Below are 17,631 nucleotides of genomic sequence, written 5' to 3' on the forward strand. Positions count from 1 at the left end.
AGAACAAACTGGCTTTATTTCAACACTTTTAAGGGAGGGGCCAGATTTTTCCTTTGGGCCTCAGGGCCTTAACATATGCCATAATCTCACCTTGAAACATTTTCCCTCTCTAGGGTATTTAGCTAACACCTACTTACTCTTTAGATTTCAGTGGAAATATTTCCTCAGCCTGGATTAAAGTGAAAGTTGCTCAGAGATTTCCGACCCTGCGACCTCACAGACTATACATTCCATGGAATTCTCCAGACCAGAATACCTGAGTGGGTAGCCATTCCCATTTCCAGGGTATCTTCCCAACCCAGGAAGATTCTCGCATTGCAGTCAGATTCTTTACCAGCTGAGCCACCAGGGAACCGCGGTTTAGGTCGCCACTATAAACTCTCACCAGGGCTTCCCTGGTGCCTCAGACGGTAAAGAATCCACCGGCAATACAACAGACTCTGGCTCGATCCCCGGGTGGGGAAGATCCTCTGGTGAAGGCAATGGCAACCCACTCCAGTATTCTTGCCTGGAGAATTTCACTGACAGGAGCCTGGAGCCCTACAGTCCATGGGGTCGCAAAGAGTCGGACACGACTGAGCGACTCGCACACACAAAACTCTCACAGACCTCTGTATTTTATTTTAGGAACACTTACCAAACTTGTGATTAAATTATTGTCTAGTTGTTTCTTTCCAGTTGATCTCTAGCCCCCATCCTCGACCCTGGATCTCATTCCCTGCTTTATCCACGGAACACGCTTAGTACATAGTAGACTCTCCACAAATGTTTGTTTCAGTGGCAATAAGATATAGCAGAAGCGTCCATTTGCTGTTTTAAACAAAAATTTTAAAGGTGCAAACACACTTGAACGACATTTTCTAACATCAAACTAGGAAAGCAGAGGTCTCTATCTTCGGTCAAGTTTTTTTTTTTAACCGCTTTATTGACGTATAATTGTTTAGATTATTTAAATAGTATCACTCCACTAAATTCCAAATCTGTAGCTATCTTGGCTAGAGCATCAAAATGCGCGTCCGCACCAGGCCGGCTCCTTGGGGGGTACCGGAAGTAAAAACCTGAGAGTAGACCACTAACTTCCGGACAGAGAGCCCCTATCTCCCCTACTTCCGGTCCCGCCCTTCTTTGCGAGAGGAGGGCTCAATTAGGTCAGGACTTCCGGTCTTCCTTTGTAAAAGGGGCGGGTTTCCTAGGGTACGGGAAGGTTTGAGTTTCGACTGTTTGCATTCGGTTCGTCTTCGCGGTTGCAGCTGCAGCTGTCCCTGGCTACTCGGACTTGAAGAGAGACCGCCAAACCTCCTCCCTGTAGCCTTAACTCCTCTCGGTTATGACTTTTCTTTCATCGGGAAACATCACTTGCTGGTAACTTGTCAAATTGAAGAAATACTCCTCGAGAAGCGTCGAAGGCAGGAACACAAGCTGCTACTCCGAGTATTTTGGCAAACTAAAGCACAAGGGCCATTGACTGGCCTCGTTTCCACGACTTTAAAGCTCAGAACTGCTTGCTGTGTGAGTCAAAGACGTTGATTGTATGAGGCTTTTCCTGTAGATATGCGTTTGATGAGGTTCCCGTTAATGTCGAGAACAAAATTTTTGATCAAAGTAGACATGACGCTGGAAATGTAGGTTGGAGGCATATTATTATTATTATTAATGATGGCAAGAACTTAAGATATTCTGTTTCTTGTGTCTGCTTGATTATTTAAATAATCTAAGTAACAATTATACCAGAATAAGCTGTTGGAAAAAGAACCTTGGCTTTAAAATAGAGGCCTTTTTCCAGTTGGTATGAGAAAATATATTTTTCGACTGTGTATCTGCACCTGTTTTTTCTGAAATAGCAAGTGGACCTCGTACGTATATAGGATACATATAGCCGCAATATAAATATATTTAATGCTATGAGTATTTATTGCCAGTTAACAAGTATGTAAAAAAGTGATGTAAAGTGGTTGGTATGGTCTGGATTGTGGAAAATTACCAATGAGGGAAATACTGGAAATGGATTGGAGAGGTGGAAAACTGGGAAAAGGTCCCACACGGTTTACAGGAGTGGAGGGGAAAGCTGACCAGAAATAGAAAAGGAAGAGACAGATTTATGGGAGAGACATACAGAATCAACAGGACTTGTCACAAGGGTGTGAAGGGAAACACTAAGAAGTCAAATTGAGATGCCGTTGACTCAAATTGCAAATTCAGGAGAAGCAAGAATTTTAAAATTCACTTATATATTCTTATATATTACTTATATATTTGTGATTAAATAGTTATTGCACCCTTATTATTATTGGCCAAGTATTGTTTTAGATGCCAGGGATACAGTGAATAAGAAAGATGAAGTCCCTGCTCTCATTGAGTTTCTGTCCACGACCCTGGGATCGAACGCGGTTCTCCTTTATCAGATTCTTTATCATCTGAGCCACCAGGGAAGCCCCATGAAAAAAGACAAAAAGCAAGTACATAAATAGAACCCATTTTGATAGTAATAGATGTTATGAAGAAAAACGATGAAATGGATAAAAAGTCATGGTTGGGGACAACTTTTAACTGGTCAGGTTAGGCCTTTGAGGAAGTTAGATATTTGTGCTGAGATATTAATGGTGCCAAAGAGCCAGTCGTGTGATGAGTTGGGGAAAGTGCTAGGCAAAAAGAACAGTGCAAAGGTTCTGAGATGCGTTGCTGCTGCTAAGTCGCTTCAGTCGTGTCCAACTCTGTGCGACCCCATAGACTACAGCCCACCAGGCTCCCCCATCCCTGGGATTCTCCAGGCAAGAACACTGGAGTGGGTTGCCATTTCCTTCTCCAATGCATGAAAGTGAGAAGTGAAAGAAAAGTTGCTCAGTCATGTCCGACTCTTAGTGATCCCATGGACTGCAGCCCACCAGGCTCCTCCGTCCATGGGATTTTCCAGGCAAGAGTACTGGAGTGGGGTGCCATTGCCTTCTCTGATGCATTACAGCTTCTCAAAAAAAACATTTAAAAAGCCAATGTAGCTAAAGTGTCCTGAACAAGAAGAGAGTTAGGAGAAGACATTGAAGAACTAGATAGGTGCAGATTGTATGGCTTTTATAGGCTGTGGTTAAGAATCCGGCTTTTCTAAGTGCAGATACTGGGTTTAAGTCAGAAGGGGTTAAATCTCATTTTTATGTTACAAGGTCCTTCTAGCTACTGTTTGTAGATTGGCATTGAGGGAGTTAAGAATGAAAGTGAATTTGAGGGTATTAACAGAAGTTTTCCTTGAGTGGAAGTGATGTTGAGTTTGATTTATCTGTGGAACCAGGACATGGAGAGAACTCCTGGAGGCAGCTGGATGCTCAGGAGAGAGGTCAGGTAGATTTGGAAGTTCTCTAGAGAAAGAGAATGATTCAAGTTGTGTGAATTTCCTCAGGAGAGATCATGTGGTTTAATATTTATATATTGACATACTCTGCCAAAGATTGTAAGCTATATCATATGTAGCTCATTACATACAGTGAAATGGGTAAGATTTTTTTTAAAGGCATAAAAACCTTTTAAGGGTGGGCATAAAAGCAACATAAGTGTATCTAGTAAGAAGAGATAAAATGAGGACTAACTAAGGTCAGGTGTTGATGAATCCCTTGATTTAAGAAATGGTGAAGAAGAGCAATGGTTAAACTATTAAGAAGAACAGATATAGAGGCGGGGTGGGGAGGACCATGGCACCCCCACCCCTTTTACATAAAAGGCAGAAGAAGAGAGTTTGGTGCAAAGAAAGACAGAAAACACTGTCACATATTGACTAGTAGGATGAAGACTGAAGTCATTGGGTGTAAGAAGATAGGGGTGACCATTGTGAAACAATTTCAGTAGTGAGGTGACAGAGAAAGCTGGATTGCAATGCACTGAAGATTGTTGGGAGAGAAAGTGGACGCTGGGACTTGCCTGGCAGTCCAGTGATTAAGACTCATGTTCCCAATGCAGGGGGCTTAGGTTGGATCCCTCGTCAGTGAACTGAGATCTTGCATGCCTCGAAGCTCGGCCAAAAAAAAGACAAAAGCAAGTTGATCCTGAGTGAATACTACACCTGAGAAGTTTACTGGTAGGAAACAGAGGTAAGCTGGGGAAAGTGGTATCTGTGAAAAGTTACTATTTTTTTTTTTGGTCAGGTGAAACTCAATCACCTGGGTAACAGATGGAGATAATGTCCTAGTAGGGGATGCAGTTAGTTTTAGAAAGAATTATAAAATTTATTGATCTCCTGCAAAGCAGCATTCCCACTACTGGCACTGTTACATATGTTGTCTCATTTAATCCTCACAGCAGTCCTGTTACTACCCCCATTTTACAAATAAGGAAACAACCAACCTGAAGTTTATAGCTAGGAACTGGTAGAGTGTGAATGGAACCCAACTCTTTCATTCCCCTTCCATCACACCTATGTGGAAAGCATAGGTGAAAATACAGAGACATTTTAGAGGTAAAGAAGAGGAAATTGAATTCAGTGAATAAGATGAAGTAATTCACTAGGTGATTAGTTAGCTTTCTGAGTTGTGACATGGAGCTACTTCCATAATGCCAGGTTAGTGGCAGGAATCCAGGTGTTATTTTCAAGTGGGCCAAATAGTTACTTTTGGCCTGCCTTTTACATGTACTACAAATGGTTTGCTACATTTTTCTTTTTCTTTTTTAAAAATATTTATTTATTTATTTGACTGCCGCAGGTCTTATTTGCAGCATGTGGGATCTGGTTTCCTGACCAGGGATCAAACCCGGGACCCCTGCATTGAGAACATGGAGTCTTAGCCACTGGAGCACCAGGGAAGCCTCTGATTTGCTGTATTATTTTTGCAAAGATGGAATTTGATTGTTATTTGAAGTGAGATCCTGAGCATCCAATTTTCAGAAGTTAAACTTCAGAAGTAAAGCTACTAAAATAAGGGCAGTTATAACTTGGTGGGCTGTCTTCCCCCTCCCAATTATCTTCCCACACTACTGAGGTAAAGCCCTCGGGATTAATCAAGGCATTCAGGTCAGGTCAGGGTAAGATCATCACTTTTCATCCAAAAAAGTAAGCTCAGTGGCAGTGTGTTGTGCTTATGTTCATCCATTTATTTTGATAGAACTTTTGTACGTGAAGAGAACTGTTGGTGCTACTGTATTTGCTATTTCCTTCAGCCTTTTGCCTTGGAAAGACATTTTATCCACAGTCACAGTAATGGCGGCTGAAGTGCAAATGGTACTTTATGAAGATGATTCAGTGCAAGTGCAATATATTGATGGTTCCAGATTGCAGCTTTCTCCCTGTGGCTCTGAATTTTTATTTGAAAAGGCACCTCCTGTTTCAGCACATCCTTTACAACAGCCAGAAAGAATTCGCCAAAGGACACACTTCGTTATTAGCGCTTACCGAGTAAGTAAAGATGACACAAAAACTACTCTTTTTCATACTAAAATATTGTTGAGGTGTCCAGAATATAGAAAGTGGCTAGTATTCTGGATTACTGTCATTCTAAATGGATTTTCAAATCATTTTTAAAAATCACTTGGTGTTTTTTTTTGTAGGAGCAGTTACAACGAGCCCTCGATTTTCGTAACTCTTTTGCTACCTGTCCTTTTTTATCTGAAAGCATCATACCTTCTGAAATGAAAACGGTAATATTTTTTAAACAAATATTCAAGGACAAGTAATTGCAAACAGGTAGTTTAATATTTAGGTTTTTCCTTCATGTCCCTGAGCATGGACATGTTGCTGTGCAATGTGTAGGCCTGTACATTTCAACAGACTGATATTTTCAACTGATATTTTGTCCCTTGAGACACAGAAGTTACATAGTGTATCTCTGTGCCTTTTTTCCTTTTTATCTTTTTTGTATCAAAGGATTATACTCAGAACTTTATAGATTGGTGATTTCCTGATTCCCAAAGGTATCAAAATTAAGAAATTATATGGCCATTTTCAGTAGCTTATGTGTAGTTAATGTGTAGGAGAAATGTGTAATTACTTATAGGTATACACGTTTTATTCTATTTTCAACTTTTAGGAGCAATAATAACCATCATTTCTTGAGGGGTTATTATGAGCCAAGTTCTAGGAATGATATAGAAAAATTTTAATAGCTTCAGTATGGCATGGGTATCTGCTAATCAAAATGGATGTTCAAACAATCAGAACAGGTATATTGACTACTACCAGCCCCTTTTTACAGATGAGAGAACTAAATCTCAGACTGTTTACCTAATTTGTCCATGCAGTTTTTCTAAATGGCAAAGTCAGGATCTGAACCCAGTGTATCTGACTCTGAAGACTGTGGCTCTTAACCACTTTCTGCTGTAGACATGATGCTTGCCTGCCTGCTGAGTAATTTTCTATTACATTGTCTCATGGCAAAGGAGTCAAAAATTATAAGCCAGTAACTTTGTTTACAGGGCCATTTTTCCACTGTATCTTTTGAGTAACAATTCACTGAAACTATATAGCTTGCTGCTGATGCTGCATTAGATAGTCTGATTCTAGAAAACAATTGTCTTAACTGATCATCCTTATAAAGCACCTTTGCCATCAATGAATACTGGCCTTACTTTTTTTGTATTTCTTTTAATTGAAGTATAGTTGATTTACAATATTGTGTTAGTCTTTGCTGTCTCTGCTGTACAGCAAAATAACTCAGTTTACATATATATACATTTTTTAAAAAATATTCTACTCCATTATGGTTTATCTCAGCAGATTGGCTGTGGTTCCCTGTGCTATGCAGTATCCATTGTTTATCCATTCTAATGTAATAGTTTGCATCTACCAACCTCAAATTCCCAGTCCATCCCTCCCCAACTCCCTCACCAAGTCTGATCTCTGTGTTTGTGAGTCTGTTTCTGTTTTGTAAATAGGTTCAGTTGCGCCACAGTTTAGATTCCACATGTAAGTGCTATCATATGGTGTTTATCTTTCTGTGTCTGGCTCACTTCACTTAGTATGACTATCTCTAGTTGCATCCATGTTACTGCAAATGACGTGACTACTACCCTTAATTTTAGCACACTAACATCTGTACACACAGACAGCATTGTAAATTTACAAGGCTTTTGTAAGTTTTAAGGTTTTTTTATAAATGGAAGATGAAATATGTGATTTGGCAAGCTTAACTGGTTAAAAGACCATTATATTACACTCACTGTTCTTATCTTATATGAAAAGATGCAGCAGGCTCTGTTACCTATTACAAATCTGTTTGCTGTTGGTTCAGAACAGTTTACCTTTGAGCAATTTGATTTTTTTTTTTTTAATGTTACCTTTTAAGGCACCTGGAATTTATTTTAGTGTGTGATGTACCTCTGTAGGGCAACTACCTTAATACATGTTATCCTATTTAGTCCATGTGATAATCCTTTGAGATAGTCCCAATGCTATTGAATAATTTCAGTACCATTTGTTAAATACTTAATTCTCCCTTTACCTCCTTGTTCTGAAAACCTTAGGTTACCATATGTAACATTTTATGATATGGTTGAGTCTGTTTCTGTATTCTCTAAATTTATGGTATGGTTGCTTTTTCATACAGTTGTGCTGGTCTTCTCTCATTTATATTCTTTTTTCAGAATAGACTTTTGGGGAAGGGCTGCAAATCTGTTTATCTCTGATGCATTGTACACTTTAAATCAGAATATGTTTGCCATTAAAAATAATCAAGATGATTTTTCTTTCTCTTTTCTGTCCTGTTTGTCAGTGTGTGTGTGTGTTTTGTCTCTACTTTTCTGAGACAGATAATAATATCAAATGTTCTCTGGAAAACCATATATAGACTGATACTTTTCATTCTTTCTAAATGGTAAAGGACAAAACTTTTAAGAGCTTTCTTCCATAATATGTTAAGTATCAAATGATGGAAAACGTGTACCGTTAACAAAAAATACCATTCCTTTTTTTCCTCTCGTCTCAGCGTATCTTGATTGATGTCTCAGAAGTGAGATGGCCCAGTCTTGACACTGGTGATGGCATGACGTATATGCAGAGTGGCACTGTGAGGATATCATCTTTAGATGGTCATGCGTACCTTTGCCTGCCCAAATCTCAGCATGAATTTACAGTACATTTTTTGTGTAAAGTAAGCCAGAAGCCAGACTCATCTATAGAAGTGTCCGAAAAAAATAATAAAGGCAAAAAGGACAAACAGGTTGAAAAAGCTGGAAAAATCTGTACACGTGGAAGTTTATCAGGACAGAGACTGAAGAATAAAGAAAATGAACTTTATCATCAGATCATGAAATCCGAAGAACCTTCAGAGAAGAGTTGTGTGAATGGAGCCAAAGGGAGGGAGGTGCTGTCTTCACCTCATCCGAAAGACACATGTATATACACATGGGTAAAGCAGTGCTGGTCTGTGGCCTCCTGTCCGGAGGAATGGAAATACCCTTTGTCTTTAGCGCTTCATTTTCATGATAAAATCAGCAGTATGTCTGGAATTGATGCAGATATCACCCAGAAGAGAATGTTAACTTCTGATGTTTCTGAGGAACGAGGAAAAGAAGTTTCTGTTCTTCCCAGGGCCCTGTTACTGAGCTGTCCTGCCCCACACTTGCACAGGTAATGGAAGAATGACTTATTTGTCCTAACACTTTTGTCAAAACCAGACCTCACCTAAGGATCATTTATCTATCTGAATCATCTGATACCATGCATAAGGAAAGTTCAGTTGATCTTAAACTTTGCTTGTAACAGATAGGAAATAATGTCCCTAGCTAATGTGTTACTTATATTTCTTCCTTTATATACTACACTAGGTACTTTGTTAAGCACGGAGACTGTAGAGATGACTAAGACAGAGTCTGTGCTCTCTAGGAGCTTAGAGTCTAGTAGGGATCCCTGTCACCGAAAATTTTGATAAAATGCAGTAAGTGATGGCATAGAATTCTGTGGGAAGCAGCTCTAAGACATGTCAGCTGCTGCTCAGTGGGCCCTGTTACTTCTGTTGCCAGAGCATGGACCTGACAAGTTTGTGATCATGATCCTTGTGTCCATGATCCATGTTCATATATAGCCTCAGAGAATACCCTTGTCTTTGCTTAACTCAGTATAAATATGTCTGGGTTTCCTGGGTGGCACTAGTGGTAAAAACCCTGCCCACCAGTGAAGGTGACATAAGAGATGTGGGTTCAATCCCTGGGTCGGGGAGATCCCCTGGAGGAGAGCATGGCAGCCTACTCCAGTATACTTGCCTGGAGAATCCTATGGACAGAGGAGCCTGGCAGGCTATGGTCCATAGGGTTACACAGAGTCAGACACACTGACGTGACTTAGCACGTGTGCAGCATACATGAATATGTCCATTTCAAAAGGGATAAACATGGAGAGACTTCTGGATGGCTAGGTACAAACCTTTTACCATCACTAAGAGATGAATAACCTAATGGTTACAGATTTTTAACATGAACTCTGTATAAGTAGTATAGTAATAATAATAATAATAGCTAGCACAAACCACTACTTTGTGTGACCTGCAGTCATACTTTAGCTGTTTCATCCTCATAGTCAACCCTTGAGGTAAGTACTATTATCACCCCCAACACTGTAGAGGAACTTGAGACATGGAAATGTTAACCCGACCAAAGTCTCACAGCTGGTGCTTGTAGAATTGGGATATGATCTCAGGTCCTTTTCTGAGTACTTATTTGTTACTGCAAAACAAAATGCAGGACTTATTTTTAGGCTTGTCATGATTATCTAGTTAGAATTGGGAATTCCAGTATTGTTAGTATACATGAAAAGAGATTAACGCTTCTAAATGAATAATTTCTCAATAACTTGATTATCCTTAAACAGGACTTAACAGGCCTTCCATTATCTGGTCCATTCCTGGATCTGTAATCCTCACCCCTCTTGCCCTTGCTCTCTCTATACTAAACTGGACTTTAATGTGTGTGTATGTTTGGCTGTGCTGGGTCTTAGTTGTGGCTTGCTGAATCTTTTTAGTTGCAGCATATGGGATCTAGTTCCCTTACCAGGGATCGAACCCAGGTCCCTGAATTGGCAGCATGATGTCCTAGCCACTGAACCACCGGGGAAATCCCTAAACTGAACTTCTCGCCATCCCTCAAATGCTTGCCCAAGCTTTCTTTTACCACTTTCTTTTACCACCTGTTCTTTCCTGTGCCTGAAACACTCCCTTTCTCTCTCTAAGCTCACTAACTATGCTCATTTCCAGGTCTTAGCATAAGCCTTATTTCTTAGATAGGACTAGACTGTATACAGTACATGGTGGTGGTTTAGTTGCTAGGTTGTGTCTGACTCTTGTGACCCCATGGATTGTAGCCCGCCAGGCTCCTCTGTCCATGGGATTTCCCAGACAGGAATACTGGAGTGGGTTTCCATTTCCTTCTCCAGGGGATCTTCCTGACCCAGGGACTGAACCCACATCTCCTGTGTAGCAGGCAGATTCTTTACCACTGAGCCACCAGAGAAGCCCAAAGTGCGTGTATGTGCTCAGTTGTGTCTGACTCTTGCGACCATTTGGTGGATAGCCCACCAGGCTCCTTTGTCCATGGGATTTCCCAGGTGAGAATGCTGGAGTGGGTTGCCATTTCCTCCTTCAGAGGATCTTCCCAACCCAGGGATCAAACCCACATCTCCTGGGTCTCTTGCATTGTAGGTAGATTCTTTACCGCTGAGCCACCAGGGAAGCCCATACAATCCACAGCATCCAGTAGTTCTCCTTTCTTTATGTTCAGTATCTTCTGTTTAATTTCTGAGCTAGATAAAATTCTCCACTGAGGGCAGGGCCCATGTCTGCTTTCTTGAGTGTAATATCCACAGTGTGTGTAGCACAGTATCTGGCCCACCATAAGTATTTCAGTAAATATTTACTGTTTGAATCCTAAATTTTTAAGGTCAGTAAAACTTAACATAAATTTATGCTGAGATTCAACAATGAGATTATTAAAAATACTAAGAAAATATGTGGAAAAATAAGATTACAGTTGACTCTTGGACAACACAGATTTGAACTATGTGAGTCCACTTACATGCAGATTTTTTCAATAAATATAGTATCTGCATTTTTATTTTTTTACATCTTTAAGTTACTAAATGTGGGAGAGAGTTTGTGTTTGACTAGAGATCACAGTTTGTGGAATCAGAACTAGGGTTTGAGTCCTGATTTTAGCCAAAGTGTTTCAGCTTTTCCTGCCTGTGGGTGAGTCATTTATCAGCTCCTTTGTTTTTGAAACAGAGACAATAGTACTTGGTTTCCTACTGCACTGGTGTATTGCTGATCCTGTTCACAGCACAGGATCTTGCTGTTCACACTGTTTGCTGAACCCAGGGTAGGCAAGGCGTGAGCTAAGAGGCTGGAAGAAGACTTGAGGAGCTGTAGGAACGAACTGCAGACACGTTATTCTCTCCTGGCTGGCTTAACACAGCGTCTCTCCTGGCTGATGCAGCAGCCGGAGTAGCAGCCATAACATAACCGTAGTGTAGCCATAACACAGGCATAACATAACCTCATATAACATGACCATGATGCCACTCCAGTGTAACCCTGATTCAGCAGAAGCCAGGGCTTTCATGGTGGAGCTCACACAGGCATACGGCACAGAGTAACCCGTGACCAAGCAAGTACCTCCTGATACGCAGCATTATAAATGATCTCAGCTGTTACATAATCATTATTTATTTACACAACGGCACAAGAGCAAGAGGCCATGGGGCAAGAGAGCCTGACCACGCCATCTTGGCTAATTTGCTCTTTCCCTACAACTGGCATCAGTGCCCCCACCCCCATGTTATTCAAGGGTCAACTGTAGTTTTAAATTTTATTAATGTACTTCTGTATTTTTACTTTTTTTTTAATCTAATATAAGCAAGAAATAAGTCTTACTACAGCAGCACTGTTTTGTTGAATTCTAAAGGTAATTCTATCAAGCAGCCAGAGTTAATAGTTTGGATTTTTGTCCTTCACAGGTGGAACTTTTCTGATTCACTTTCACAGAAACAGTTTGGTGAAGAGGAATATTCCTACCATGAACTAGTCAAAGTGGTCTGGTACAAGGGTGTTACCTATAGGTAAGGCTCTTCTGTTACATTTGGAACTATTTAGCGATATCACAGAGGGTAGAACTGGCTTCAGAGGTGGATTCCCCCAGGAGGATACAGTTTTGCCAGGACCACCGTTGTCCTGTGTTGGCCCTGTGTTTTTCAGGTCTCATAGTGCACCTAGGGGCTTTGTGACTGACTCACATTAACCACAATCACAAGATTTTTGTGACAACACCAAAGCCAGTGAGGGATTCGTTTTGCTTGAGAATGAAATGTTTTGCCAGTTATTTAGGATACCCCTTCTAAGAAAAGGGGACCTTGTCATCTTAGACATATCAGAGGGTTGCCTGTTGAGCATGGAATTAGGGAAGACGTTCACTAGCCCAGGAGAGATTTTGGACATCATTCATGCAGCAAATATTCACTGACCATCTCCTCCGTATCTAAACTATTCTATAGAATTATCCCTATTCTACCACAAAGTATACCTCTAGTGACTGGAGTACTTAGTGTTGGCTAGATTCAGAGTTTCACTTCTGTAAATAATGCTAGAAGAAATTTGTGAAGTTTTTTTCTTTTGGGTTCTCCTTTTCCTGCATGAAAACCCACCCCCTTCTCTCTTTTTTTTAAAAAAAAGTTTATTAAAATAATTTTATTGAAGTACAGTTGGTTTACAATGTTACGTTAGTTTCAGGTGTACTGTAAAGTGATTCAGTATACTTTAGTATGTATATATTTTTTCTTTTTCAGATTCTTTTCCCTTATAGTTTATTATAAAATATTCGGTGTAGTTCCCTGTGCTATACAATAGGTCCCTGTTGGTTATCTATTTTATTATAGTAGTTTGTATCTATTAGTCCTAAACTCCTAATTTATCCACCCCCTTGATTCTTTCCCCTTTGGTAACCATAAATTTGTTTTCTATGTCTGTGTCTATTTCTATGTCTGTGTCTATGTCTATTTCTGTTTCATAAATAAGTCCCTTTTTATCTTTTTTTCTTTTTCAGATTTCACATACAGGTGAAAAAACTATGGCATTTGCTTTCTCTGTCTGACTTATGTCACTTAGTATGGTACTCTCTAGGTCCATCCATGTTGCTGCACATGGCAGTATTTCATTCTGTTTTATGACTGAGTGACCCCATGGACTGCAGCCTACAGGCTCCTCCATCCGTGGGATTTTCCAGGCAAGAGTACCGGAGTGGGTGGCCATTGCCTTCTCCAAGAACATTCCATTGTATATACATAGACAGGTAGATCGCATCTTTATCCATTCATCTGTAGATGGACTTTTAGGTTGCTTCCATGTTTTGGCTATTGTAATAGTGTTGCATGGAACATTGGGGTGTGTTTATCTTTTTTCCTGGGACACGTGCCCAGGAGTGGGATTGTTGTATCATATGGTAACTCTACTTTTAGTTTTTGAAGGAATCACTGCACAGTTCTGCATAATGGCTGTACCAATTTACATTTCCACCAACATTGTATAAGGGTTCCTTTGCTCCACATCCTTGCCAACATTTGTTATTTGTGGTCATTTTTTAAATAATGACCATTCTGACTGCTGTGAGGTAATATCTCATTATAGTTTTGCATTTCTTTAATAATTAGCAATCTTGAGCATTTTCTCATGTGCCTCTTGGCCATCTGTATGTCTTCTTTGGAGAAATGTCTACTTAGATCTGCCCATTTTTGATTGGGTTATTTATTTTTTTGGTATTGAGCTGCATGAACTGTTAGTATATTTTGGAGATTAATCTCTTGTCAGTAGCATCATTTTCAAATATTTTCTCCCAGTCCATAGATTGTCTTTTCATTTTGGTTATGATTTCCTTTGCTCTGCAAACCTTTTATGTTTAATTAGGTTTAGAGAAATTTCATTTAGAAAAGTTAAGGAAACAATCCCATTTATCATCACATCAAAAAGAATAAACCTAGGAATAAACCTACCTAAGTCCCATCACTTCATGGGAAATAGAAGGGGAAACAGTAGAAACAGTGTCAGACTTTATTTTGGGGGCTCCAAAATCACTGCAGATGGTGATTGCAGCCATGAAATTAAAAGACACTCCTTGGAAGGAAAGTTATGACCAACCTAGATAGCATATTCAAAAGCAGAGACATTACTTTGCCAACAAAGGTCCATCTAGTCGAGGCTATGGTTTTTCCAGTGGTCATGTATGGATGTGAGAGTTGGACTGTGAAGAAAGCTGAGTGCCGAAGAATTGATGCTTTTGAACTGTGGTGTTTGAGAAGACTCTTGAGAGTCCCTTGGACTGCAAGGAGATCCAACCAGTCCATTATGAAGGAGATTAGTACTGGGTGTTCGTTGGAAGGCCTGATGCTGAGGCTGAAACTCCACTTCATGCTAAGAGTTGACTGGTTGGAAAAGACCCTAATGCTGGGAGGTGCCAGGGTCCAGCCCCGGCTGATCCAGGGTATTTGAAGTGGGGACGGCGTCGGTGAGGATCAGGATACAATAGCTTCAATTAGATATTAATTAGAGATGTAAAGAGTAATAGAATGAGGATAGCTCAGCAGGAAAATTCAGTGGAGAAAAGAGGCTGAGTAGCTTGGTTTACGCGGGAGACCAATAAAACTTCAAGACAAGAAGTTTGCACCACTTACGTAGGCCGCAGGCGTCCTTCCGTTCTCCCGAAGGAGAGGAGACACTGAGGCCTCCCCGGTCGGATCTTAGAAGCTGAGGCATAATTAGTAAGCGTGGCGGGTTCCGTGCTCCAGATGGAGACTCAGCCAGAGTGAGAGAGAGAGCGACATGGGGAGACCAGTATTTCGAGAAACTGATCCCAATTCTTTATTTTCCATGGTCTACTTTTATACACTGAGATGTTATGCAAAAGTCACGTGGGGTCAGCAGTCCTGACTTTTATCAAAGTCAGGTGCGTCATACAAATGTATACAGAGGTCTTAGGGGTGTTACATCATCTTCTGGCCAGGGGACCTGCTGACAATTTATGACCCTCTCCTTGTGACAGCGGTCAGTCAACCAGGACACTTATTTCTCCAGGGGTGATTATTCTTAAAACAGACACCACCCAAATAAAGTTACATTCCTATAGGGTAAGGGTGTAGTGGGTTTTAGTTAAGGAAAGAATTTACTTAGCCTAAGGTCTAATGTGATTAATATCAAAGGTTAATACTTATTTCTTCTATATATTCATTAATGTGTGTAAGGGCAGGGGATATGGAGACTTAGCAACAAACATTGGCTCAACAAATGAAAAACCCTTCACCAATACAATTTCTAATCAGCCCACTATACTTATACTAATAGTTTTCTAACTTTTCTAAGGAACCTGTTTTTAGAAGGTTTAAAGCATCTCGTGCCTCTCACAGTTGGGAGGCTGTGAGCAATCACATGTGGCCGGACAAGCCTGTCAGGCAGGCTAGAGAACCTTCAGAGGAGTTTGTAGGTTAAAACACTCTTATCACGCCCAGGAATTATTATTAACTGGAGCTCTAAGTTAACTCCTTCTCTGAAAGAGGTGGTGGGGGACAGCCCCCCGTAAAGTCAGAGGTGTTGGTAAGAGCACAAAGTAGTAAAGTAGGCAGGCTCTGGTTATGGGGGTAGATGCTCAAGGATTTCCAGGGGGACTCCTGAGGCTCGATCCCGCCTTTGCGTATGTCGAGCCTCCTTCCTCATGACCTTTGTCATGGGCAGAGTGCCTCACGCCAGTTCCCAACAGGGAGGAATTGGGGACAGAAGGAGAAGGGGACGACAGAGGATGAGATGGCTGGATGGCATCACCGACTTGATGGACATCAGTTTGGGTGAACTCTGGGAGTTGGTGATGGACAGGGAGGCCTGGCGTGCTGTGATTCATGGGGTCTCAAAGAGTCGGACACAACTGAGTGACTGAACTGAACTGAAAGAGACAGAAGACCTGTGCTCTGAAAACTATAAGACACTGAATGAAAGAATTTGAAGATGACACAAACATGTTCTTGAATTTAAAAAATCAACATTGTTAAAATGTCTGTACTACCCAAGACAATCTACAGATTCAGTGTAATCCCTATCAAATTAACAATGGCATTTTTCACAACTAGAACAAATAATTTTAAAATTTGTATGGAAATACAAAAGACACCAAATAGCCAAAACAATCTTGAGAAAGAAAAACAGAACTGGAGGAATCAGGCTTCCTGACTTCAGACTATACCACAAAGCTACAATAATCAAAGCAGTATGGTACCGACAAAAACAGATACATAGATCACTAGAATACATAGAAAGCCCAGAAATGAACTTAAGCATCTATGGTGAATTAATCTATGACAAAGAAGGCAAGACTGTGCAATGGAAGAGACACTTCTTCAAGAAGTGGTGCTAGAAAACATGTAAAAGAATGAACTTAGAACATTCTCTAACACCGTATACAAAATAACTCAAAATGGATTGAGAGACCTAAATGTAAGACCATATACTATAAAACTCCTAGAGGAAAATATAGGCAGAACACTCTTGATGTAAATCACAGCAATATCTTTTTGGATCCACCTTCTAGCGTAATGGAAATAAAAATAAACAAATGGGACCTAAATCCACCCACTTCTGATAATATATTCTTTATACATGTTTCAATAAATTGACTTGGCTTGAGTTTTTATACATTATATACCCAATACCTTTATTGTACCTGGCTGCTCCAGGTACAGTCAGTCACCTTCTTTTAGGGTGGCTCCATTTACATATAGCTAATCTGATTCATCAGGTATTGATTCTACTAGTTTCATTATTACAGAATAATATTATTTTTAGGTTCTAGAGTTGTCATATTTAACTCCTATGCAGTAGGCATTGCTTTGGTGACTGTACTGTGCCAGCCACCATGACTGTCCGTGGAATACCAGGATGATAAGATGCCTGACTTCTATAAATTGCCTTCATGTATGTTTTAATCTCAATAAGAAAAAAATTTTTTAATGATTATTTCTTTTCCCTAGACTTACCCATAAACATATGAACTCAATAGAGATTTATCCTGGAGATGGATCTGTTTTCAAATCAGAAGGAGCTTATTTGGGGAACTATTTTACATATTATTCCATTCGAGAAGAATCAGAAGAGGTATGTTGTCAATAAGATCAAGAAGATTTTTTTTCTCTTTTTGGCCACAGTGTGTGCATGGGAAACTTCCCCAAACAGGGATTGAACCTATGCCCCCTGCAGTGGAAACAAGGGGTCTTAATCACTGGACCACCAGGGAGGTCCAAGAAGATTTTTGATAGATAGCTGTTTCCAAATAATGCTGAATATGTATATGGGAACTGTGATCTTTTATAGCATTTCTTGCTACTACTTCTTAGTCTAGAGAATTAATATAATTTTACTACCAGTAATTCTTTTGCCATAGACCTCATCAAATGGAAACACTGAAATGAGTGATATTTGAATCAGTACATTTCTTTGAGGGCTCCCCAGATGCCGCTAGTGGTAAAGAACCCATCTGCCAGTGCAGGAGACGTAAGAGACACAGGTTCGATCCCTGGGTCAGGAAGATCTCCTGGAGAAGGAAATGGTAACCCACTCCATTATTGTTGCCTGGAGAATCCCATGGATAGAAGAGCCTGGTGGGCTGCAGTCCATGGGGTTGCAAAGAGTTGAACACAACTTAGGACAG

General features: G+C 40.3%; 1 protein-coding gene across 3 annotated transcripts in view; it reads left to right on the forward strand.

Moving 5' to 3' along the window:
* The first annotated feature begins 1,170 nt into the window (after positions 1-1,170).
* Positions 1,171-17,631, forward strand: part of C20H5orf34 (chromosome 20 C5orf34 homolog) — a 30,829-nt gene continuing 14,368 nt past the window's right edge. Inside the window, exons 1-7 of one of the 3 annotated variants that reach the window (XM_070774704.1) lie at positions 1,171-1,509; positions 3,943-4,073; positions 4,683-5,371; positions 5,524-5,613; positions 7,896-8,539; positions 11,912-12,013; positions 16,955-17,078. In XM_070774704.1, coding sequence (XP_070630805.1) covers positions 5,177-5,371; positions 5,524-5,613; positions 7,896-8,539; positions 11,912-12,013; positions 16,955-17,078 — 1,155 coding nt within the window. In that variant the 5' untranslated portion in view covers positions 1,171-1,509; positions 3,943-4,073; positions 4,683-5,176. Of the gene's footprint in view, positions 1,623-3,942; positions 4,074-4,682; positions 5,372-5,523; positions 5,614-7,895; positions 8,540-11,911; positions 12,014-16,954; positions 17,079-17,631 lie in introns of all 3 variants that reach the window. The other 2 variants (XM_019983067.2, XM_070774703.1) reach the window with 2 other exon arrangements.

Source organism: Bos indicus, chromosome 20 (genome assembly GCF_029378745.1).
Source record: "Bos indicus isolate NIAB-ARS_2022 breed Sahiwal x Tharparkar chromosome 20, NIAB-ARS_B.indTharparkar_mat_pri_1.0, whole genome shotgun sequence".
Taxonomy (NCBI): Eukaryota; Metazoa; Chordata; class Mammalia; order Artiodactyla; family Bovidae; genus Bos; species Bos indicus.